The 24,211-nt window shown below is 40.7% G+C and overlaps 1 protein-coding gene across 3 annotated transcripts in view; it reads right to left on the bottom strand.

The window, feature by feature from the left end:
• LOC137608280 (WD repeat-containing protein 7) overlaps nt 1-24,211 on the bottom strand; it is a 107,019-nt gene that overhangs the window by 61,203 nt on the left and 21,605 nt on the right. For all 3 annotated transcript variants that reach the window (XM_068334535.1, XM_068334537.1, XM_068334536.1), the window contains exons 19-21: nt 18,563-18,660; nt 9,315-9,433; nt 8,711-8,834 (exon numbers count right to left, since the gene is read on the bottom strand). In XM_068334535.1, the coding sequence (XP_068190636.1) occupies nt 8,711-8,834; nt 9,315-9,433; nt 18,563-18,660 (341 nt within the window). The remainder of the gene's footprint in view (nt 1-8,710; nt 8,835-9,314; nt 9,434-18,562; nt 18,661-24,211) is intronic.

Raw genomic sequence — 24,211 nt, 5'->3', positions numbered from 1 at the left:
ACACAGACACACAGACACACAGACACACAGACACACAGACACACACACACACACACACACACACACACACACACACACACACACACAGAGAAAAACACAAACACTAACTCTGTTCTCCCAGAGATGAGAGAGGGCAAAGCAGGAGCTGAGGGAGAAAGAGAGAGGAAGGTGGAAGAAAGGGGGATGACAGGGGGGAGTGGGGTGGGAGGAGGGGGCGTTCTGCCCTGCTCCAAGGTCAAGCTTGTCATGTCAGCCATGACACATAGCTCCCAGCATGCCTTGTTAACCTCCAGGATCTCATGGTCCTCTCATCTGTCTGTTACTCTGTGAGTCACTGATACTCTTCTTCTTTAAGGTGATTCTCTTCTTCATTGTGATAATTTATTTCTTTTGCTGCATTTCATTCGTTTTTGAAACTATGATGGAAGGAGGATGTGAACATTGTTTTAGAAATTAAACTTGAATTATATTTGACTGTTTCCACCAGCTATGCTGACTGATGCAAATGTAAAATATGTTTTCACAGTTTGATTGAGAGAAGACCTTCAGAACTTATTTTTGAACAAAATGAACGATGAAAAAAAAAATTTAATCAGGGCCCACTATAGGTCCAGGCCATTCTCTCTATGCCTCATTGACCTGGAAAAGGAAACCTGATTGGGCGAACGAGGCAGCTAGTAACCTACAGACAAAAAAAAGAAAAAAAAAGAAATGGTAACTGATGTTCAGTGATCAAAGAAACAGCTGCTACACACTCATGCAGCTTGACCCTCAAAATGGTGTGTGTTTATGTGTGTGTGATGTGAACAATGCTGGGAACTTCAATTAAGAGTGTGAATATGAGAATATACTGAGACCACCCCCACACGTAGACTCTTTCTCCCTACCTATCCTTGTAAGCGCTCTACCGGTTCTCCCCTGACTCCTTTTGTCCCCCCCTGCAGCTCTGGAAGCCTTTCACTGCAAAGATTAAAGCTTCATGCTGATTGTCTTCCATTGTCTGTCAGTACTATATCTTGACGATCTGTGCAGCGAGTCCAGCTGGCACAGGTTGCTGAGTTATAGTCACCGCTCCTGGTAGTAGTTGTTCAGAAAACAGGTTGTTCTTCAATTATGAATGTGAAAGGTGTTGACATTTAAACTCTGGATGGAGTTAGTCAAGAAACTTTATCCCGTTGTTGATCTGTTCTCAGAAAAAACATGCCCTCTCCATAGATATGAGATTGCTGTTTTCTCTGTCACAAAAAAGGTTCCCAAAATGTTGACCTGCTGCCTGAAGATAAAGACCAGCTGATTAGACATTACCCTCAAAGATCGTCATGGTCTTCCTCCCAATCTCTACTGATTAGAACAGGTCAACAATTCCAGCTTACCCATCTTTCTTTATGCCTCTTAAACAATTCCAGTAGAGCTGGAAAGGTCATGGCCGCTGCTGTGTGTATGTGTTGTCTGGTAAGCTGCCAGCTGCGACATTGGGACTGACTGACTCAGTGACATTTCCTCTAGACTTAAACCTAATGGATAAATACAGGCCTCCTCCTTCAAACCCCAACCTCTGCTGCTGGAGCAAGACGAACAGCGAGAGAATGTGTGAGAGAGAGCAACAAACCATTGTGACGGTGTCAACAGTGTGTAATAAATCCTTTTACTCCACTTGTGTTATCTTCCCACATGTAGAACAACAAAGTGTGTTGTGTACAGTACGGGATGCAGCACATTATAGTATGTAGAATATTATGTCTATGAAAATACCCTCCTCTGAAACATGACACAATATGTCCTCATCTACAACCGTACTGTCTGCTGTAGAAGAGCACAATAATGCACTGCAGCCTCAACACAAAACCCCATAATGCACTTCAACTTTACACCAAGAGGACAGATATTACAAATTCTTTAAGAAACTGCTTCACGATTTATTTGGGGACATTGTTTTTGGAATATTTCTAAGATGAAGATGCTAAAAGACCAGTTCTGATTCTCTCTGTTTAAAGTCATGTTTACGGTGTATCCAAGTGTGCTACTGCTGTTTTTGAGGGACTGCTCAGTCAAAATAAATGTTGATGGAACTCCATACGTCTGCCAGGGAGGTGGATGGTAGATGGTTTGTCCCTCTGTTATCAGCCATCATGAGATAATGGCTCGAACCCTAAGAAATTCACCGTTAGACACATAATATTGTTCTAACAGCACTATTAAATTACTTATTAGTGAATTAATTTGAATTTAGAGAAAATAGAACTACACCGCAATCTAAAACCACAGCTGACACTGTTTGGTCAGTGAATCACTTTAAATCATTTCATTTCATGCCTCCATCATTCAGTGACCTGTAGGATAGAGACCTGTACATGACAGGCGGTCTCATCAAGTGCACCAGGATACTCATGGAGGAAAGGCATCAAATTGATAATCCCCTGCTTGGCAACTTTTTCAGTCTCATCATATTGTCTTTGTTTTGTCCCAGGTGACCTTGTTTGAAGATGGTTCATCGTCTGCAGTTAATGTCAACTTGACTGCTGTTTCACAGACCAAACCTCTGTGTTTGCTATTGTAGAAAAGAACTCAGGATTCTCTGCATTATTTTACCAAAAACTAAACGCAACAAAACTAAATATAACTACATCCATATATTTATCTATATCTAACTCTATCTATCTATAGCTACCTATTTATATCTGTCTATCTATATCTGTATATCTGTATCTATATATATCTATATCCCTCCCTATATATTTGAATAAGCTCACTAGAAAAGTCTCACGCTGTCCCACTGTCACCAACTCCACCCACTACCAGTCAATCAAGCGCCCAGCCGATCACGCCGCATCTCAAAGTCAAAGTCAAATTGCAGTCCTCTCTGACCCACAGTAGACAGTACAACAGGCAGTACAACACAGACAATACAACAGGCAGTACAACACAGGCAGTACAACACAGGCAGGACAACACAGGCAGGACAACACAGGCAGTGCAACAAGCAGTACAACACAGGCAGTACAACACAAACAGTACAACACAGACAGTACAACACAGGCAGTACAACACAGACAGTACATCAGACAGTACAGCACGAAGTATAAAACGAACCACAAGGGATGGTTAACATCTCTATACACTCTAATTTCATTGGGGAAGTGACGTGTGCGTAGTCCCCGAGTTGACGGGGGGAGGGAGAGATAGGTAGTCAGGTGCTGGGGGGAGGGCATGGGTTGTGAGGGTAGAGTTCAAGGCTATGGCAGGGGGCAGAGCAGGGAGGGAGTTGAGCCTCCTGTCCGCCTGGTGAAAGACTTGAGCCTGCTGGTTCTGGCCCGCAGACTCTGCAGTCTCCTACCTGATGGCAGCAGGCTGAAAAGGCTGTGAGAGGGGTGGGTGGGATCACCTGCAATGCTGATGGCTTTGCTGGTGAGGCAGGTGTTATAAATGTCTGTAAGGGAAGGGAGAGAGACACCAGTGATCTTTTCAGCTGCTCTCGCAATGCGCTGCAGGGTCTTACGGCAGGAAACAGTGCAGGCGCCATACCACACGGTGATGCAGCTGGTCAGGATGCTCTCGATGGTGCCTCTGTAGAAAGTCAGCATAATGGGGGGTGGGGCTCTTGCTCTCCTCAGTTTGCGGAGGAAGTAGAGGCATTGTTGGGCTTTTTTGGCCAGCGATGCAGTGTTGTGGTCCCAGGACAGGTCCTCAGAGATGTGCACACCCAGGAACTTGGTGCTGCTGACCCTTTCCACTGCAGCACCATCGATGATTAGTGGAGCATGCTAGGTGCGTGCTCTCCTGAAGTCCACAACAATCTCCTTCGTCTTCTCCACATTCAGATGGAGATTGTTCTTGCACCACATAGCCAGGAGGCCCACCTCATTCCTGTAGGCTGTCTCATCGTTGTTGTTGATGAGACCTACCACAGTCGTGTCGTCTGAAAACTTGACGAAGAGGTTGGAGCTGAAAGTTGGTGTGCAGTCGTGGGTCAACAGAGTGAAGAGGAGGGGGCTCAGAACACATCCTTGGGGGGCTCCCGTGTTCAGCGTGATGGTGCCGGAGGTGTTGTTACCAACTCGAACTGCCTGCGGTCTCCCTGTCAGGAAGTCCAGCAGCCAGTTGCATATGGAGGTGTTGAGTCCAAGCTGGTCCAGTTTATAGATGAGCTGCTGGGGGATGATTGTGTTGAATGCTGAGCTGACCGGTAAGCAAACTGAAAAGGGTCCAGGGTTGAAGGGAGGGCAGACTTGATGTGCTGCATTACTAGCCGCTCGTAGCACTTCATGAGGATGGGAGTGAGTGCAACTGGGCGGTCATCGTTGAAGCCGGATGGGGGCGACTTCTTTGGGACTGGGATAATGGTGGTGGCTTTGAGACAGGTAGGGACAACAGCCTGGTTCAGGGAGATGTTGAAGATGTCTGTGAAGACATCTGTGAGCTCATCAGCACAGTCTCTCAGGACACGACCAGGAATGTTGTATGGACCTGGGGCTTTCCGTGCATTGGTCCTTCTGAGGACTTGCCTCATGCTGTCCGGAGAAAGCGTCAACACCTGGTCCCCAGGAGGGGGTGGAGCCTTCTGTGCCGGGATGCCGTTGTCTGCCTCAAAGCGCGCAAAGAAGTCATTCAGCTGATTCAGCAGAGTGGTGGAGCTGTCGCAGGACTACGGAAGGGGCTTGTAGTCCGTAATGGACTGAATCCCCTGCCACGGGTTCCTGGTATCTCTGATGTCGCTGAAGTGGGTGGCGATCCTCCTGAAGTACTGTCTCTTGGCCACTCGGATGTCTCGTGACAGGTTGGCCCTAGCTGTCCTTAGGCCTATCTCGTCCCCAGCTCTGAAGGCTGGGAGCCTGTGGACTTCACGGCCTGTGGACTTCCCCAGCTCTGTGCCTTCAGGAGCCTGTGGACTTCACCTGTCAGCCAAGGCTTCTGGTTGGCTCGAACGGAGATCGTTCTGGTGACCGTGACATCATCCATGCATTTTCTCATGTATGCAGTGACGGTCTCCGTGTACTCCTGGAGGTCTGTGGTGTTGTTGTGGGTGGCTACGTCTTTAAATACGCTCCAGTCTGTGGTTGAAAAGCAATCCTGGAGTGCCTCTGATGACCCATCAGGCCACACCCATATCTGCCTTTTCACAGGTCTGACAACTCTAACAAGCGGTCTGTATGCGGGCGTTAGCATAACAGTGGTGTGGTCTGACGCCCCAAGGTGGGGGAGGGCGCAGGCCTTGTAGGCATCTTTATGTGTCATGTAGACATTGTCCAGGATGTTAGCTCCTCTGGTGGCAAAGTTGATATGTCTTTGTAATTTCGGAAACACACTCTTGGGGTTTGCATGGTTAAAGTCCCCTGCCAAAATGAGGACTGTCTGCTGCTCACTTATGTGATGGTAGAGATCATTCAGTGCCTCACTCCTATTGTTGCTGGAGGTGGGAGGGATATATACTGCCACCAGTAATATGGCAGAAAACTCCCTGGGCAGGTAGAATGGCTGGAATCTGATAATCATAAGCTCCACCAGAGGAGAACAGTGTGAGCAAACCACAGCAGCGTCGCGGCACCAACCATCCCTGATGTAAACACAGAGTCCCCCGCCGCGGGTCTTCCCCCACTCGACGAATGCTCTGACAGCCCGGTAACATGTTAGCCGGTCCAGCTGAATGGCACAGTCCGGGACGCTGTCAGTGAGCCATGTTTCCACAAATACGAAGACACAACACTCCTCCACAGACTTAGTTGATGATCGTAGCAGGCGGATGTAGTCCAGTTTATTGTCCAGCGAAGGTACGTTGGCGAGTGTGATGGTCGGGATAGCCGGCCGGTGAGAGCCAGCCGCTAGCCTCCGCGCTTGCCCCACTTCTGCTTTCGCATGTTCCGCTTGTGGCGCTTCCACTGCGGGCGGGGAGCAGGAGTGGGGTCGGTGGTTGAGCAGGCCTCCAGAGCAGACCGCACTCGTGCAGCACTTCCGCATCAGCTGGGTCTAAATCCAATAAAGTTGTTCTGCGCATGTCGAGCAGAAACTCACGGGAGTATGAGCGCCTTGGGGTAAGAAGACATGACGAAGATGGACGTGACAAAGATGGACAAAGACACAAAAAACACGAAAAAACCGCTGTATCGGGAGAGAGAGGATTCGTTGCGTGTGCACGCGCCGCCATCCTCTATCTGCCAGAAGGAATCACGTGAACAATATGGCATAAGGCATCTGGCAACGAGGCTTTTTGTTGCGGTTACGCCTTTCGTCCACACAACAACGCAGATATCCGGGACGAAAACGCCGGCCAAAGTGAAGTTTTTTTGAAAACGCCGGGGCTGCGTTGTCGTGTGGACGCTGAAACCAAAACATTTTCTATCAGGAGGGCGTCTCACTGTGACGAAAACCGCTGTGAGGTATGTGTGACCATGTCTACGTGTACACAAAGAATGGACGGAGTTAAAACCGGGTATTTTCTGACGTATACCAGCTCCACATCGAAGACGCGTTGATAAACATGCTGGTATTTTATGAAGTCTGATATTTTTGTTTTATCCTGGAAGTTCCATGTGTGTGTGTGTGTATATATATATATATATATATATATATATATATATATATATATATATATATATATATATATATATATATCTTTATTTATATCTCTATATCTCCCCGCAGTATTTTCTTTCATTGCTGTAACTCAGTTGAGTGAAGACAATTAGTCCTGCTTCTGTCCTCTCAGCTCCTCAGGTGCCGAGCTGCCGACAGGGCTACCGCCTCAGAGAACAATGAAGCTGTAATAGAGGTCAGGGATGGTGCAGATCGAAAGGACGGGTGCTTCAGTATAGCTTACACAACACTGAGCCAAATTCTGAGGCAAATTCACAGTAACAGGACACTTAGAAACATTGGTGGACAAACACTAAAAATAAGTTTAACATAGCCTTTATAATTACTATCATTTGTTTTGTCTTAATGTGAGAGTAATAGATTCAGACATGTTACAGGTGGAGGTGCTGGGTTGGGTTTAGCATGTAATGTTTAAGTGGGAGTACAAAGTGGTGAAGGAGAATTTCAGGACCAAAACATGGGGTCACAAACATCAGCCGTACCCCACTTAAATGGAAAGATAAAGGTTGTACTTTTAGTTTTAAATGTGTGGAAATGACATATTTAGGGTTTCAGACTGTACACACTCAAAAACTCCCTCGGGTTTAAAGGACTCCCCCTGAGGATTCAACACATTCCTGACTTTGCCATGATATTCTAGGATTTCCAGGACCAGGAGGAATCAACTTACTGTTGGTTCCAGCACTGCTGTGCAGCACACAGATCAAATTCAATGACCCTTTAACCTCAGTCCATCTCCCTCCCTCTCTATTCCCACCTCCCTCCCATCCTCCCTTGTCCCCTGAGGTCACCGGCCCATCACTCCTCCTTCCTCCCTCACTAGCTTGCGGTACTGCTGCAGTAACACAACACTGACTGGGGCCCGTTTCTATGGCAACTGTTCCCCTGAGAAAAACCCAGCATCCTCAGCAACCACAGGGCGACTCCTGAGCGTGCACACAATATTTCAGGAGGCTGTTTCTAGTAAAAGAAAGTGGAGCTTCACCTTTCTTCCCATCAGCAGGTCTAACTATAGACTTAGAGGGAGACTAGGGAATATACAGAAAACAGAGAGGGAAAAAAAGAATGTAAGAAAGTGTATGAATATATGAAGCTGTATGAATGTATTGTGATAATTCAGATTGGTTCAAATATAATTTAACCCATTAAAGCTTCTGGTTTAACACCTGACAGCTACATTTGTGGGTGAGATGGAAGCAAGTTAAGTCACATTCCTTTAAAGTCAGCGTTATATTCCTTTCCTAGAATGCAATTGTATTAATCCAGTTAATCCAAAAAACACAGTGAATAATATGAAAATAAATCAGTCGTTATTTAGGTGTTAAAAAAGAAAATTTTTAATTCCAATATTTTTAACAGTTGTTTTTTTTTAGAAAACACACATGCATAGACTGACACGACTCATTCCTACATCTCACCCTGTTGGTGAGAAGAACAAAAACTTGGTTAAGTTTTAATGGCTGAGTATGTTTCCAACATTTCGAAGGGCAAATTATTCAGACGACAAACTGCGACTACCGAGGCAGTTTTTCATGTTCACATAATACTTGCTACCCATTCAAATCAGCTGTTGCATTGAGTGTGTACGTTTTGGAGGTTAAAGACAATGCAGACCACCAATTCACAATTAATTCTGTCAGCACAATGGGAGATTTAAGCATTATAATAAAATAAAGCCTCTGTGTTTTTTGCGTAAATGGCACAGCCGATAGAATTCTTTCTGCTGCTAGGGATTCACAGAATGTAATGTACTAATCCATTACCAAAAATGTTGGGATGCTGTTGCAACACGTAAATAAAAACCAATGATTTGAAAATCATTTAAAACCTGTATGTGACAGCAAATGACACAAAGACATTTCAAATGTTGAAACTGAAAAATGCAATTGTTGTTGAAAACTGTATCTTAATTAAAATTTTATGCCAGCAGCACACTTCATCGTTACCACTGTGTTGCATTCCTCTTTCTTTTAACAACACTTAACATTTGGTAGCTGAGGAGACCAATTGGTACCATTTTGTCAAACTCACCAAACTGACTGCAACTCAGGGACAGTTTCTAATCGCAGTTACAGTACTAATCAGAATGTTTCAGAGAAGAGCGAAAAATAAGAGTACTTACGGGAGCTCACGGCATCCACATACTGAGGCAGGTAGGGAGCCCACATGTCGATGGTGTCTTTACGTCCTGATTGGCCAATCCTTCTTAATTCAGCTAACAGGAGAGCTTGTGCTGCTTCACGCACCTAAAGCCATTAAGAATTATGACTACTTTTATATTCATTATTCAGACGTAAGCAGACATTGTCGATTGGTTGTGTGGCTAATTGCGATGGAAATGTAACACGTCGATTGTGATGTTTTTGATACATACTTATTCTGAATATTTGCAACATTGAAGATAGATTCAGTGAAATACATACAGTATACATCATGATGTAATAATATGAAATAAGTTACTCCAGACTGATTACAGAATGACTACAGATGGGTGGACACATGTCTCTTTTTTTTTTTTTTGGTTTGACAATTACTGACATCGGTGTCAAGTCACTGTTAATGAAATGGGACCCCATACATAATGACTCCTCCAAAAAAATAGATTAGCCGTCGAGTCCTAAATTCAATTGTTCATAGTGTTACAAAATCAGTCTAAATCAGATATTTCTAATATGATTGATTAGTTATTATTTTTCTTGATTTCTTGAAAGAAACTGGTGTGTTACCTCCAGACAGCGGTCCTGCCATCTCCTCGCCAACATTTCCAGCAGAGGAGGTCTGAATTTATCCAGGCCGAGAAGATCGGGGAGCATCACACAATGCATGGCTGCAAGCTGACTCCAACCTGCACACAAAGACACACACAGTCAGAAAAAAAGGGCCAACTGTCACTGTCTCAAAGCCTGCTACACACTTAGACATACACCTGACTATCACATAGACAATATAAAAGTGTTGGTGAAATTCAAACAACATGATGGTGAAGCCTTTCTTATAGCCCTAGCAGTATGGTTTTCTGACCTTTGATTTTATTCTCATGGTGGTGCTACAAAAAAAAGCGGTACAAATATGATGAGATTGAATCCTCTCTGGATAAAAAAGCAACAATCAGTTTCACTGGTATTTATATATTGTTAACAAGCACATGACTTTCAGTACGTCATGTGATATACAATGGTGGAAATTAAAAATTTGCCCTGAAAAGAGTTGGTTCCTGAAAAACACTGTGCACCTCCTGAGATAATGTCCTAGAAGTTTGACTGATCAATTCTGACTTGAAAAGAAAGCAGTTCACGCTTTTTCATTCCTTTCAGAGCAATAGAAAATTGTTTTGCCCGATTGCAGTGACTTATTGCAGTGAGTTCTTTGTGTCCTTGCACACACTCACAAAAACTACTTTTGTACTGTATAATGACAAGACATTATGTTATTATTATTATTATTATTATTAGTGGTTTTGGTTAAAGCAAAAGTATTATTTCTGTGAACCAAGGTCTGCTTGATGGCATTAAAGACGTGATTAACACTTCAAACTGGATGGACAAACACCTCATATAAAAATGAATGTGGACATTTTACTGAAAAACAAAAAACTTTGTTTGCTTCTACAATAAATAAATGAATAAATAAATGTACTTATTTTATTTTGATTGATGAAGAAAAGCAACATTCAAACAATACTTGTACAACTATAAGGCTTGAATGAGGATCTACAACACATGACTATATTTAATATAGAAAATATTTGCATATATTTGAGTTTTACGATAACATGCATTTGGTCTGGGGAAAAAAAGGATTGATATCTTTAATTCAATGATACTCAACATAAACCAGTTCACATATGTATGTTGAATATATGGTTTCCAGTGAAGATGCATGTATGAAAGACACACTTAAGTAAACTGATTTACTTTTGAGCAGCAAAGAAATACAATGTTAATTTCTTTGCTGATGTACCATGTAAACTTACCTCTGCCATTGAAATACACGGGAAAAAACTGAAATTGTTAGGTGCGTGAAGAAGATATTGTGTTCAAGAATATTTCATGCCAATGTTGACAGCTGTATAGAGATTTATATCCTAGAAAAATATATATTTTCTTTTTTTTTTATTTCTGCCCCATATCGTAATTTTAAAGATGTCTCACTATTAGCATTTGGAAGAATCACATATAAGCCAAACTCTGTATCCATCATATCTACAGTACTGTCATGCAGAAACTTAAAAAGACATAAATAAATAATAGGGAGTGTTAACTTACTTTCTAAAATAAAATTCAGACCTACTGACTGTCACCACCTCTAATCTTAACCCCACTTTCAAGATTTAGAGATAAATTTGTATCTAAAACAGATAGAAACTGGAGAAGATGAAAAATTATTTAAAGAGTATGTATCTATATCTATCTGGTCAATTAACTGTACATTGAGACTGAAGTACCCAACATTTGTCTTTGCAGCTTGACGTCTAAAACACGACAGCTCCAAACCTCTTATCATAAGACAGCTGAGTGTGTCTGTGGCATGAAATGAGTAGAACTGGATATGGATTGGCTTTTCCAATGCTTTGCCTCATATGTGTGGACAGGACAGAGCTTCCTGGATGTATAAAGTCCACTATGACATCATAATCTCCCTTAGAACTTAACAGTGTTTCACAGGAATTATTTTCTAATACATGTTGCCCGTGACTTTTACTTGAGTTGAATATTCTTTTTGATAAATGGACAAAAATCAAGTGAGAGAAAACATAAGCATTGAAAACTAAAATTTGCATTAAAAAACAATTAAAAATTGAAAAGGAAAAATTGGCATTTGTATTTGAAAAGGTTGTACTGGCACAAAGACACTGGCATCATTGAAATGTCCTTGGAAGAAACTTGAAAAATTAAAAAATCAAAAGACCAAAGAAAAAATTAAAAATCAATTGAACAATATTATAGTCAGTACTCTGAGGGTATGGTTTCCAACTGTTGTCAACCTTACCCATTACATTAAGAGAAAACTTAACAGCCCCTATCCCACAATGGTAAAGAACCATTCAAGCAAATTCACACCAACAATCTCATGGTTATTTATTGGACCCTATGTAGTCAAGAAAGATATTAAAAATCTATTGAGAGATTTTTGAGTAATCCAGCAAAAAGAGAAATTAACAATCCACAAAACAAAAACATCAGCGACTTGTAGTTTATAAAACAATTTTCAAAAATGTAGTTTATTTTCTTCACTTCCAAATAGATAAAGTACCAATACAACATTTTCAGATACAAAGCTTTACAAAGCTTTTCCATTAAGGGTCAAAATTTTCCTTTAATTTCCAGGTTTCCATCTCATCTCTATTTTAATTCCAAGTCTAACAGCATTAACAAACTATGCTGTTAGAAACTGGTGCTGCTACTGGTCAGCTGCTACCGGTCAGCTGCTACCAGCTACAGCTACATCAACACCAACAAATAACTAGTGTTACTACTACCTACTAAAATTAGTAATACTTTCTTCCAGTACATGCTAATGCTTAGAACTATGTTGCTATTAACAATGATAGAAAGATTGCTGCTACCACTGATGTCACAAATTATGTTTCTATATTTTTCCTATTTATTATAACAGGTAAGTCTGATTGAAGCTGAAAGCCTGGATAGAAGTTGGAAAACAATCCAAAGTCAGACAACTAACAAAACAAAACCTAAACCAGACCATAAAAAAGAGGCTGAAAATGGTGGTGAAAAGTAAAGAATTGAAAGATGATGGATATTTAATATAACGGTTTTCAGTATAAAATATGACGCATTTGTGATGGAATGAAAACAGAAGAAAAAAAATTCCATTCCTGTTTTCAGCAGCTGCTGTATGACTGCAGGTTACTCTGATTCCTGAGAGAATACAGTACTGATGCTTCAGTTTCTGCGATTCACACGAGGAAAATGATCTCAACGCTATTATCAACATGTTCGACTTTTTCTTAATCGGAATTCAGATGTAAGTAATCTTGCTTGTTGGAACACAGCATGCATGCAGAAAAATAAAATCTGTTTGTTTTTTCAATATACCAGTTATGTAAGGCACTTTCATTCTCCTTAGACACCACTTGAAATGGTTTAAATAATCTGAGAATACATTCATTGCGTGGGTCGACCAGACATAAAACCTCCATGGTAAAGCTGAACACCCTGTTAAAATCAAATTTAAGAAACAAGGGTGATAGCTGTTAAGGGAAACAAAACAGTACAAGGCTCCGCAGAATCTTTTATCCATTAACATGCAGTCTATGTATTCCTCATAAAAACTGGAAGTACTGTACCAGATGGATGTGTTGCCAAGAAAAAAACAACAACAACTACATAGGGTAATCAGACACTAGAAAGTTGCGAGAGCTGCTATGTGCAGGGTTTTTTTTTTTGTTTTTTTTTTAATCTGTCTGTTCAAATTCTTAGCTGTATTTTTTCCCCTCTAGACACAAATCTCATTGGATAAAGTGGAAATAAGAAGCATGCAAACAGTGATCACTGAGACACTGGAACATTAGCTGACATGGACACATTGAGACATGTAGACAGAAAACACAGGGAAGGACTGCACAACACTGCTAAACAACTGGGGAGAAAAACAAGACTAGGGCACATAAACTCAGGTCAATACACTCTCAAATCAATCAGATCATCAGTCAAGTGTTTTAGTTTGCTGATGACACAGCGCTTTATGTCATCAAACTGTGCTGTGCTAGTAAAATATTTCACAGGACTTGAAGTGAACATAACTGCTGATGCATTACAGACACCCAACAGCCTCTTGTTATGTATTTTATCAGATTATTGTGGTTGAACATGATTACATTTATAACAGATTAGCTGCATTTATAAATTTTCTAAACCTTTACCAATCACAGCTGAGAAAAACAAAATGGTGATTGACATCCTGAGAGCAGTAGTCGAGATTGAAAAATTGGGTTTGATATGTCATGCAAATATTGCACAGCTCTTTCAATTTCAAATGAGTGTTTTACATTTAGACCAATTCCTTCAGCTGACTGCTTTAAAAGTGGACTGAACTCAGCAATGACAGCCTGGAAAATAAACAGACAGACCTGTCGACACTACAAACAAAAAGGCACAGCAAAAAACTGGAGGAGACATCGGAGATGAAAATCTAGCAGTGGCTGTGGGGGGGGGGGGGGGGGACTACATTGGGGAAGGTGAAATATTGTGACTAATTCAGTTCAAAAAAATAAAAACAGACAGATGGGAAGCCAGGATGGAAGATATAAAGACAGGAAAATCTAGACAGAAGATCTAGAAAGGATCTTTTAAACAAAGACAAGGAACAAAAAAAAAAATAGTATGGCTGTTTTTCCCTAAGTGGTACACGTCAGTTCAGTCTGTACCTTCATTGACTGAGGGGATGTTATGAGAAGCAGGACCAGGGCTGGGGGAGCCAGGGACACCCTGAGGATGGCCCCCAGGGGCCCCTGGAGTCCCACCAGTAGCTGTTGTAACAGCACCTGTGTTGGCTGTGGCAGCTAGAGCAGCTTGTAAAGGAAGAGAAGGAGAGAAATAGTCAAGAGGGAAAGAACAGGTTAGGAAGATATAAATATCAAGAGCAGCAAACAGCAAGACAATCAGACAGGAAGAGAAGAAGAAAATATGTTTAATACAAACACATGTCCACAAAAAGGGAAAATAAAGACACCACAAAGCATAAAGTTCAAAGAAACAAATATTTTTGCACATTGTTCAAACCACAAAATTAAACATATCTTAAGACAGTTGTTCATTGGTTAAGGTTAAAGTAAAGTTGAAGACGAGGTGTGATCTGCAGAAGTCAGACACACTAGGGACACATCCATTATCTTCTGCAAACTCATTTCATACCTGTGTATATAAACAGCACATTGAATTATCACTGGGCAGACGATGAGGAGCCAACCAAAATAATATTATTAACCAAAATAATAAAAATCATTCCTGTTGGAATTGCAAAGGATTACCTGTTGACAAATGTCTTTCACTAATGCCATTAGCTTTGTCAGACTTTCCTCCAAACAAACACGCCAAAAAATACGTATATCACTGCGTGGTCAAACAGCTGACATTCTACATTTAGACTAAAAGACAATTAGGATAAAATGATCACATTGGCAAATTGTGGAGTTAAAAATAGTCAGGCTTATCACAGACTAATACGAGCTAAAAAAATTATTTTGATTTGTAGAATACAAACATGTTTTATGCTGTAACATAATCTTAAATATACAAAAGATTTTCTCATGTTATGGGATAGCAAATACAGAAATTCTCTCAGTTACAATTAGTGTCTGAGACCCTGATCTGCCTACAGTTCAGGTATTTAACAACTTATGTGGACATTTACTACTCTGTGTCGGTCAAGACCAGGTTCACAGACAATGTTTCATATATTTTATTTCACCATCTGGTTTCAGCTACTCCAGTAGTCTCTGGACAGTAAATTCTCTCTAGACGTCATTGTTTAAATCAGCCTCCATGAAGCCAAGTTAAAGAAAACAATATTCATGCGGAGCATTAAACAAAATACCTGCAAGACAATGAAGTAATCTAAAACTAATAACGTCCAATTGGAAAACAAACCCAAAACAGACAGTAAGACTTCTATGTGGAGAAATGTGAGGCAGTTTAAAAAGAGTACAGTACATTAATGGCACAAAAATATCAATATACAACTATAACGGAACTTCATTTCACAACAAGCACATGGCTAGAGAAAATCAGCAGTTAGTTTAAACATTAAAAAAAATAATAAAGAACAAATCCAAAACAGCTACACAAGAGCACAAGACCAGGAGACAAAGGTTTCAGATTGCTGCTGTAGCATTTTATCAAACAGGATCCAGAAGCACAAGGACACCTCACGTTTCATCCCATTTTAGATTAGTTTCTTTATGCTAGGGCCACAAACCTGAAACCCTTACTCTGAGACCAAATAGTAAAGAACACAGTACATAAAACATTTTTTTCCCACAGAAGTTAACTTGTTTTAAACATATATAATAATACATATATAACTTAATATAGTACATATCAATACTGCAACAAACTGAGCAGGGAAATGTGACAGGAACAAATTGAAAAGGTGCTTGAAGCCATGCAGCGAAACAGTGTGATGATGAGGAGAGAGAAAGATATCAAGAGAAAGAGACAAAGAGAACCAGAAAAGGGGTGAGGAAGAAATTAAACAGAAAAGATGGCTGAGGGCAGTCGTCAGCAGTTCATCAGCTTTAGTGCAGGTTAACCAAAAATTTCAATAGAAACTTGGGATTTTTGAGAAGGTTTAATATTATTTTAGGTTCTGGGATGAACCTTTCAGGTCAGCACCATCTGAAAAGAGGCATGATGGCAACACCATGAAATAGTTCCATGTAAGAGGTGTAAACTTATTTCTAATATCAACTGGGTGTCTGACAAGTGGTAAATGAAAGGAGTTGGTAACCGTGTTACTGTAAGACTATTTAGGTGTTCTTTGACTGCTGAAAACATACAGAGGGTGGAAGGTTCATTGAAAAAAATCTGCAGTTGTTTTTCTTATGCAGTGTTTCTCCTCACAGTTAACACCCCCTCAGACCCTTTATGGCTTTGTCCTACTGCTGCTGACAATTATGTTTATAATTCTAGACATAGGACAAAGCTCAAAACTTTTATTATAGGAAAAAAAAGGAAGCAAAGCTAATGTTGAAACTCTAGGTTTTAATAGTAATAATAAAGATGAAACAATCGAAAGTTGAGAAATTGACTCATTACTAGTAACTATAGTTAATTAGAACACATACCATCTATATTGATACACTGATTCTAGTTTCTCAGTTAACTGCCTACAAAATCTTGGGAAAAAATTTCCATCATATTTTTGAGAAGCTGAAGGTGGTATCTTAAACTCCCAGTCAAAAACAAAAAGGTGAATTGGTCACTGTAACAAACAACAATGATTTTGAAACTGTCAAGAACAGTAATTTTCCTTTGTGTGTAACACTGGACACAGACCCGCTGCTTTGTTCGTATCACTGTAAATACTGAGGTGAATTAGAGGGGCCTCATTTATTTCCATGTGAAAAGAGACGGTGAGCAGGGTGGAGAACTCACAAAGGAAAGTGTGTGAACACACACGCACACGCACGCACGTACACACACACACAGACACACAAACACACACACACACACACACACACACACACACACACACACACACACACACACACGGTGTTGGGGTAGCTAGCTGAGGTCATGGCCAGTCGTTTCACCCATTCACCAACTGAATCGTGGTGAATAGGCATGTGGCATGAATAAGTCCACACGCTTGTCACGCTTGGCCTCTATTAACGCGTGACAATAGCACTAAAAACCTCCCCCCAACTCCAGGGTACGACGTGTGTGTGTGTGTGTGTAAGGCAGATGGTTATGGCTGGTTATAACGCCCCCTGCAGTGAGCCCACGCAGGTTGTTCAGTGTGAAGAAAGACTTCAAACTTCCACCTCTTCTCACCTCAGGAGTGGTTTTATTCCGTCTCTATTTGTGTTCCTCCTACTTGTTTCTTTGTGTGTACAGATGTTTGCATTCATCTCTCCCTTGATATTCCACTCAAACTTTTATTTAAGATTGTGTTTAAATTCCCATTAAAAAACCGTATGTCATATATCGGGCAGCGTTTCTATTCACAGAGGGTCTGATGCTGTCCGCACATGTTTTCTGTTGAGTACTTTGCGACATTCTTTTTTTCAGCATCATTATTTGGGCAAGTTCAATGGCAAGTTCCAATGTCAGTAGTCAATAAGATCAAGAACAAACATAATGTCTACCCTGTCAGAGCAGAGGCATCCAGTGGACAGGAGGAACATGCATGTTCCTTGTGTTTAAAATACAACTAAAGTGAAATAGAGACATCTATGTTCTGACTGGCTGCTGTGCTCTCCATTACACTATTCCTCTCGTTCAGTGTGGCTCCAGTGTGTGCTGCACTCTCAGAAACAGATTGCCTGACTCAACTTTGGTGTCAGGCACTTTTCCAGGGGTTGTTTTCCATTAGAGGATAGGACCACCTCAATGTAATTGGTCGTCATAGCAATGCTGCAAGAAACAGGCGTGGTCTAATCTTCAAAGCAACACCCACCACTCGTGATCATCTTCCTCGGCTATCAAAGACTAGAACATCTGCACCTCCTCAACAAAGGCGCTTGCAATTCTGCAAAAAGTTAGAGCTAAAGGTGTTGAAAACTGGAGGGCCTTTGTTTAATGCTCTGTAGGAAATTCCATGTGTGACAGGCAGTGATGATGCAATGACCTTTTACTACCTGGTCTGCCTTGTTCGAACTGCAAGTAAAAAAAAGAACAATACCCAATACTTTTAATCTAATGGAAAATAGACGGAAGAGAATGTAGTCCAGCCGACACCACATAGAGAACATGTGTCTGATGCTGGACTCTCCTTTGAACCCAGCAGGCTGATGGCTCAGGTTCACTGTTAGAATACACCATACAGTATGTGTGTAGAAAGGCCTCAGGGTGAATAGGTATTTGTAGGTCAAGCTACTTGTTTGTGTAATTATTTGTTGGATTTGATGTGAATGTGAATCCTGCTGGGTGTCAGTGAGAAAGGCACAGAACCCCATAAACCCAAATGTGAGTCCCCAAATTAACATGACAATATATATTTTTTATCTTCCTAAACTAATATTGTCGGTAAAAAACAAGTCTGAGCATCTCAAGGGAAGCTGGAGAAACAGCACAAACAGCAGAACATCCCTTTAAAGACTTGTTGACCAAAAAAATTAATAAATCAGCAGCACCAGGTTCCTCCTGTGATATTTAAGTTTTTCTTTTTATAACTCTCTGTGGGTTTTATTGCCAGTGGGCTGCATTATCAAAGCCACACCTCTCCTCCCTCCCAGCCTTCCCACAGGGTCCTGGGGGTGTGTGAGGCGGGTGACCCCTCCTTTTGTAGTTACCTTGTTTGATCTGGGCCTGTAGCACCGGGTTGGAAGGCTGAGGGGGGGCAACAACAGTCCTACGAAGAGTCTCAGGGGTTCCGCCTGGTCTGGGCGGCCTAGAGGAGGATCACAAGGAGGAGGCATGAAATATTAACAGGGAGGGGAGGAGAGAGGGGGAAGAATAAACCCCCAACACACATTCGTTTACTTGGGTCACTTTTGGGAACATTCAATTGACATTCATTTCCTGGAGACTAACCCTCACCTCAACCTGAAACCAAGTCTCCACCTGAAAATTTAATGATTTGTGTTATGGGGACTTGCATTTGTCCCCAGGAGGAAGACTAGTCTCTGTAAACAGATTTTTAGTCCAACCCCACCCCCACCCCCTCCACATCAACACAGATGCACAGAAACACACTCGTAGAAGAAACTAGAAATCCAGTGTGTGTGTGTGTGTGTGTGTGTGTGTGTGTGTGTGTGTGTGTGTGTGTGTGTGTGTGTGTGTGCGCGCGCTCCAGTCCACTGAATTTGGAGGACACACTCTTGACCAAACAGACTGGAGGTATGTGACTTTCAGAGACACAAAAACACTTCCAATACAACAATCAATAAATCAGAATCAGAATCCTTTAATAATCCCCAAAGCGGAAACGGCTTCAATAGTGATCAATAACTGTTGCTTAACAAACAATTACTGCAAGCAAACTCTTTAATTACCATTTGGATAGCCTGAAAAATTAACTGTAAGGTTATGACGGTGAATATACTAGACTGTTGCATTGCATTTAGCAATTGACTGCACTCAGTAGAAAACACATTCTATTTTTTTCGCTATGGTCTCAAAGGGTCGTTCAATAATTTAGAGGTAGCAGGATTTCTTGAACTCTGACATTGTCAGCAGAGCAAACTACAGAAAGGAATTAAATTTGAAAGACGTTTGTATCACATACAAGTGTATATTTCCATTTTCTAAATATTTCCGTTTATTTAGAAGCATCTGTTTACTTATAAACCTGTTTCAAGTTGCAGTTGCTGAAAACTCAACAGGAGATGAGCCTGTTGCTTTGAAAAGTTATAGTCATCAACAGAGTGTTCAAAACAGAGACCGGTAAAGAAATCAGGCTGCAACACAAATATAAGGAGAACATATATTTTATCTGTTCAATCTAATCTGATGCATAATGTAGCCACAAGAGGACACAAGCAAGTGTCTTATTGTGCCGGTCCCAAGCCCGGATAAATACAGAGGGTTGCGTCAGGAAGGGCATCCGGCATAAAACTTTTGCCAAATCAAAGATGCGACTCAAACCTATGACTTCCATACCGGATTTGTCGAGGCCCAGTTTAACAACGACTGCCATCGGCGCTGTTGACCTACAGGGCGCCGGTGGAAATTGGCCTACTGTTGGTCGAAGAAGAATCTAATCTGATGCATGCACCAAGTACGAGTTTGGAAAATAAAACTAATTTGGAAATAGTGGTGCAACACGCTACAGCCTATCATGGGTTGTGGCGACCAAAGCCCCAAACCACATCTGTTCTTTAGTCGTCAGACCGGTGAGTCAGGATTAAATCAGCCTGAAAATCTTGGAGGTCCGAGCCAGGCTTTTAGAGCAAGTCACATCTTACACTGTTACTCTTATTTCCTTTATTCAGGAAAAAAAAACTATTAGTGAAAACCTTTATTATTTATTGTTTTCAATTATTTTTCAATCAATGTTACGCTAACAACAGCGAACTTCAAGACCTCATGCAAAAATAACCTGAGCTACAGGATTAGATTACCTGAAAACCCAGTAGACAAGTACGTAATGCGTGGAACAGAAAAGAACCACCAATTCAGTATTAACAAAAAGACATGGAGGCATATTTCACCAGGAACATTCTGAACGTCACAAAATAACAAAACAAAACAAAAAACTACGGTGAAATAGTTAATCTGTAACGTTATCAGCTCACACACTGAGCTACTTTGCTCTATAGAGAACTTCTAGTGGAAAAATTTAGAGCAGCAGAGCAAAAGAACACCTGCACCAACCCCCCACCGTACCCCCACCCGACTCACAAACCTGCTCTCACAGCCTTTCACTGAAACACACACACACACACCAAACACAAACACAGTCTCTCTCTCTCACGTACATGCACACGCGCACACACACACTTTTGTGTCAGTGTGGACACAGAAAAGAGACATCTAACAAGCACAAAGCCGGTTCGACACAAATTCCAATGAAGAATTTATATAATTTAACAAGCTGCTATTTTCCTACAAATACAATACTTGCATGTCATCCTTTAGTCACAGTCAAGTTATTGATCACTAGTGATACAAATATCGATAGTTTTTTTTTTTTGTCTTCCTGATTTGTCTTACCCATTTGGGTAATGGAAGTAAGAACCCACAGTGTCACTCTGTTAGCAGGAATTCTAAACCAGTAGATTAGTTCAGATTAGTCGAGAGGGTTTCTTCTAAACCTGTGGGACAAACTCTGTTCGGTTTTCCGTTGACAGGCCACACACTCCTTTTATTGTAGCACAACCTAAACCACAGGAAGCAGTAAGAAGAGCTGGAGAACTCAGAGGGAACCATAGCAGACAATGGGGAGGACATACAAACTCCCAGAAGACCGTCTTCCTGTGAATGAAGAGCCCTACTCTGGGCCGTCCAGCGGAGAGAACAACAAACCAAACAGATCTGTTAACTGTTTGGTATGGAGCTGATCAGGTAAAATAAGGAGACTTTATTCATCCCTAATATGTAGTTGTCTCAGCTCACAATGATGTTGCACAGTGTATAAAGTCATGCTTCCTTGATTTCATAACTTGAAACTGGTGAAATATAGACAACCCCCTTTATGCTTTTTGTTTGTACCTCTGAGGGTTTTTTTTTAAATATAAAGGACTTTCCCAGTGACAAGCAAGAGTCCTCAGCCAGAATTGGCAAACGAGACATTGCTGTGATAAAACACTACAAAACAAAAAGTCAGGAACTCTTCATTTCAAACTCCAGCTCACAGGGTGGAAACCTCCAGTCATAAAAGCAAGATGAGAATATGAAACAGTCTAAAAAACACATTCAGTACTTTTCACTGCTCGTCTAGAGTACTGAAGTGGAAGCAGAAAAGAAAAGTTTGTTGTTTTGGTTCATAAATAAGTTTTCAGCTTCCATCTGTGGATGTACAATCCCTTTCTCTGCCCTTTCAAAGTGAGTAAAATAAGTTCTGATTAATCTTCAATATGGCTAACTCATAATTTGTGACTGGTGAACTATGACAAAATGAAAGATTTGACCACAGGCACTCAGTGTGACTTTAAGGTCCAATCTCATTTTGTTTTTTTAACAGGTGTCTCACTCCCACAGCAATTTGGAAGTACTTTTTTTTTCTGCTGGAAATTGGATCAGATGCCCTGTTTGCTCAGGCATCCCTTGAAAACATGAAAGTACTCTGGTTCTATACGAGCCAGGTGCTGCTACAGAAACCAACTAGTGACAAATCTTATATCAATTACAGGACAGAACAAAAGAATAGGTGAAAATAACACAAAATACATGCAAAAATACTTGTTTACTGTACAAAAAATAAAAATAGTAGGTAAATACATGAGAATAGGGATTTTTCTGAAATGTGCATTACAACACTCCAATTACATATTCATTTACATCTATATTAATCAGATATTCCTACTATTTGGTTTTGGGTTTGTTTACAATTTTGCACAGCTATTTGAGAAGATATATAACATTTATGCACGTCTTACACAGGAATGTTAGCATCTTTCATTTATGTGACCTTTGAGCGCAAAGAATTTGGGGATTTAATTTGGTTGAAATCTTTTTCAGAATGACATTTAAATTCCAAAATACCACCCCAGTCATGGTAGAATCCGACACATCCAGCTGGTACATTTGTTTGTTATGTGTAGAAAGTTTCATGAAACAACAGTTATGAGGTAGATTTTGAAAACATGACAGCCATAAATACAGTCCTCCTTTTTTCATCCTGTCTTCATTCACTGAGGGGATAAAAACATGGAACAGAGGAGTGCAGCTGTAAGAAGCCAGGCTTTGAGACATGCTCACTGTAGCATGGACAGACCATAATGAGCAGCTACTACTGGATGCTCCGCTGGAGAGCCAGAGAGACTGCTGGAGCTGTCACAGTCGATAGAAGCGTGTATATACACGTCTGAGAACCTCTGAATGAATATGGGTGTTGTAGTTGGAGTAGCATCTCTGACAAACAAGTTGTTGCTATGTACAAAGAACAGTTGCTGCTGGGCCTTCGTTCCCTGTTTAGAGACTATGAAGCTTCAAACCAGATTTCAAACAAAATGAATCTCAAAGGGGGAAACTTTTTTTTACATCATATGCATATAGTAATATACATAATTAACTGTTTGTAAAACATAAGTCATTATTGTGCATCGTGTCCCTTCCTGAAAATAGTTCAGACACTAAATGATCAAATTGACATTCTCTTAAGTACTGATGGCTCTAACAGCTCTTAATATAGACCTATTAATTACTCTACTCAAAGACAAAACTAAAGAACGGATGCCCAATCTATCCTGAACTCATTTTGCAATAACCTTTGGAGATGTTTAAGTGTCTTTTAAGTGACTGTATGAAATTAACTTGAGGGCAGTGAATGGCTGAACCAGAAAAAGGCCAGATAACACATAGAAATTATTTTACTGGATATTTTATCATTTATTTTACAGAGGTGTTCAAACACATATGAGACTTTATGAAGAAAAAAAATAGAGCATGTTGGATAAATATGTTTGTACACCTTTCTCTCCCTCTCTCCTTTTCCTCACTGACACTCCCTGAAGGGTTATTCTGAAGAAAGGCTGAAGATGAAATGTGTTGGTGTTACAGAAGCAGGACCTCGACCTCTGTGTTAAATCTTTCAAGTTAAAATGAGAGCACAGACTAAACACACACACATACACACACACACCTCCTGACAGTAGTTGAACTTCAGCTGCTACTGATACCTTTGTGTATTTGAACAGCCTCTGTGTTTTCTGTGCTTTGAATTCAATTACTGCTTTTGCTTCTTTGGGTTGTTTGTTTTTCAGCTGGAATCACTGATGGTGGATCAGGGGTGTGTACTTCTGCCTGGAGAATGTTGACCTCAGGTTAAGATTTTTATTTTTCGTATCTTTTAGATTTAGGAAAGGGTGATTATTGGATCAGCTGTTCAGCATTTTTCTGATTATCAATACAGTGACATGTGATTCCCCAATTTCTAATAAATTTGTGACAAAAATTCTGAATTTGAAATGTCACTAGTTATTTAAGTCTTAAGTAATGAAATGCATGTGATGCAGTCTCAAGCACAATATTTTTCTCCAGCATCTAAAGCAAATGTGTAAAAACTCAAGGCCTGGGGGCCACATGTGGCCCGCCACATCATTTTATGTGGCCCACGAGAGCATAAAGGGTCAGAGTGTCCAACAATTAATTGGTCAAAAGTGTGCTTTGACCAAAAACTACATCTCCCACATTGCCCATTTTAAGACTGACAAAAATGTTTTGAACAAATTTAATGTCCTAACTTGTGTTTGATGTTATTTTTCTTTATTCCCTTGGATAGTTTGATCCTTGATTGATGGAGTTCTGTGGGTTTCATAACCTCACAAATTAAAAGGATT

The sequence above is a fragment of the Antennarius striatus genome, chromosome 15, assembly GCF_040054535.1.
Source record: "Antennarius striatus isolate MH-2024 chromosome 15, ASM4005453v1, whole genome shotgun sequence".
NCBI lineage: Eukaryota > Metazoa > Chordata > Actinopteri > Lophiiformes > Antennariidae > Antennarius > Antennarius striatus.
The sequence above is the reverse complement of the archived record's forward strand: the minus strand, read 5'-3'. Positions and strand labels throughout refer to the sequence as shown.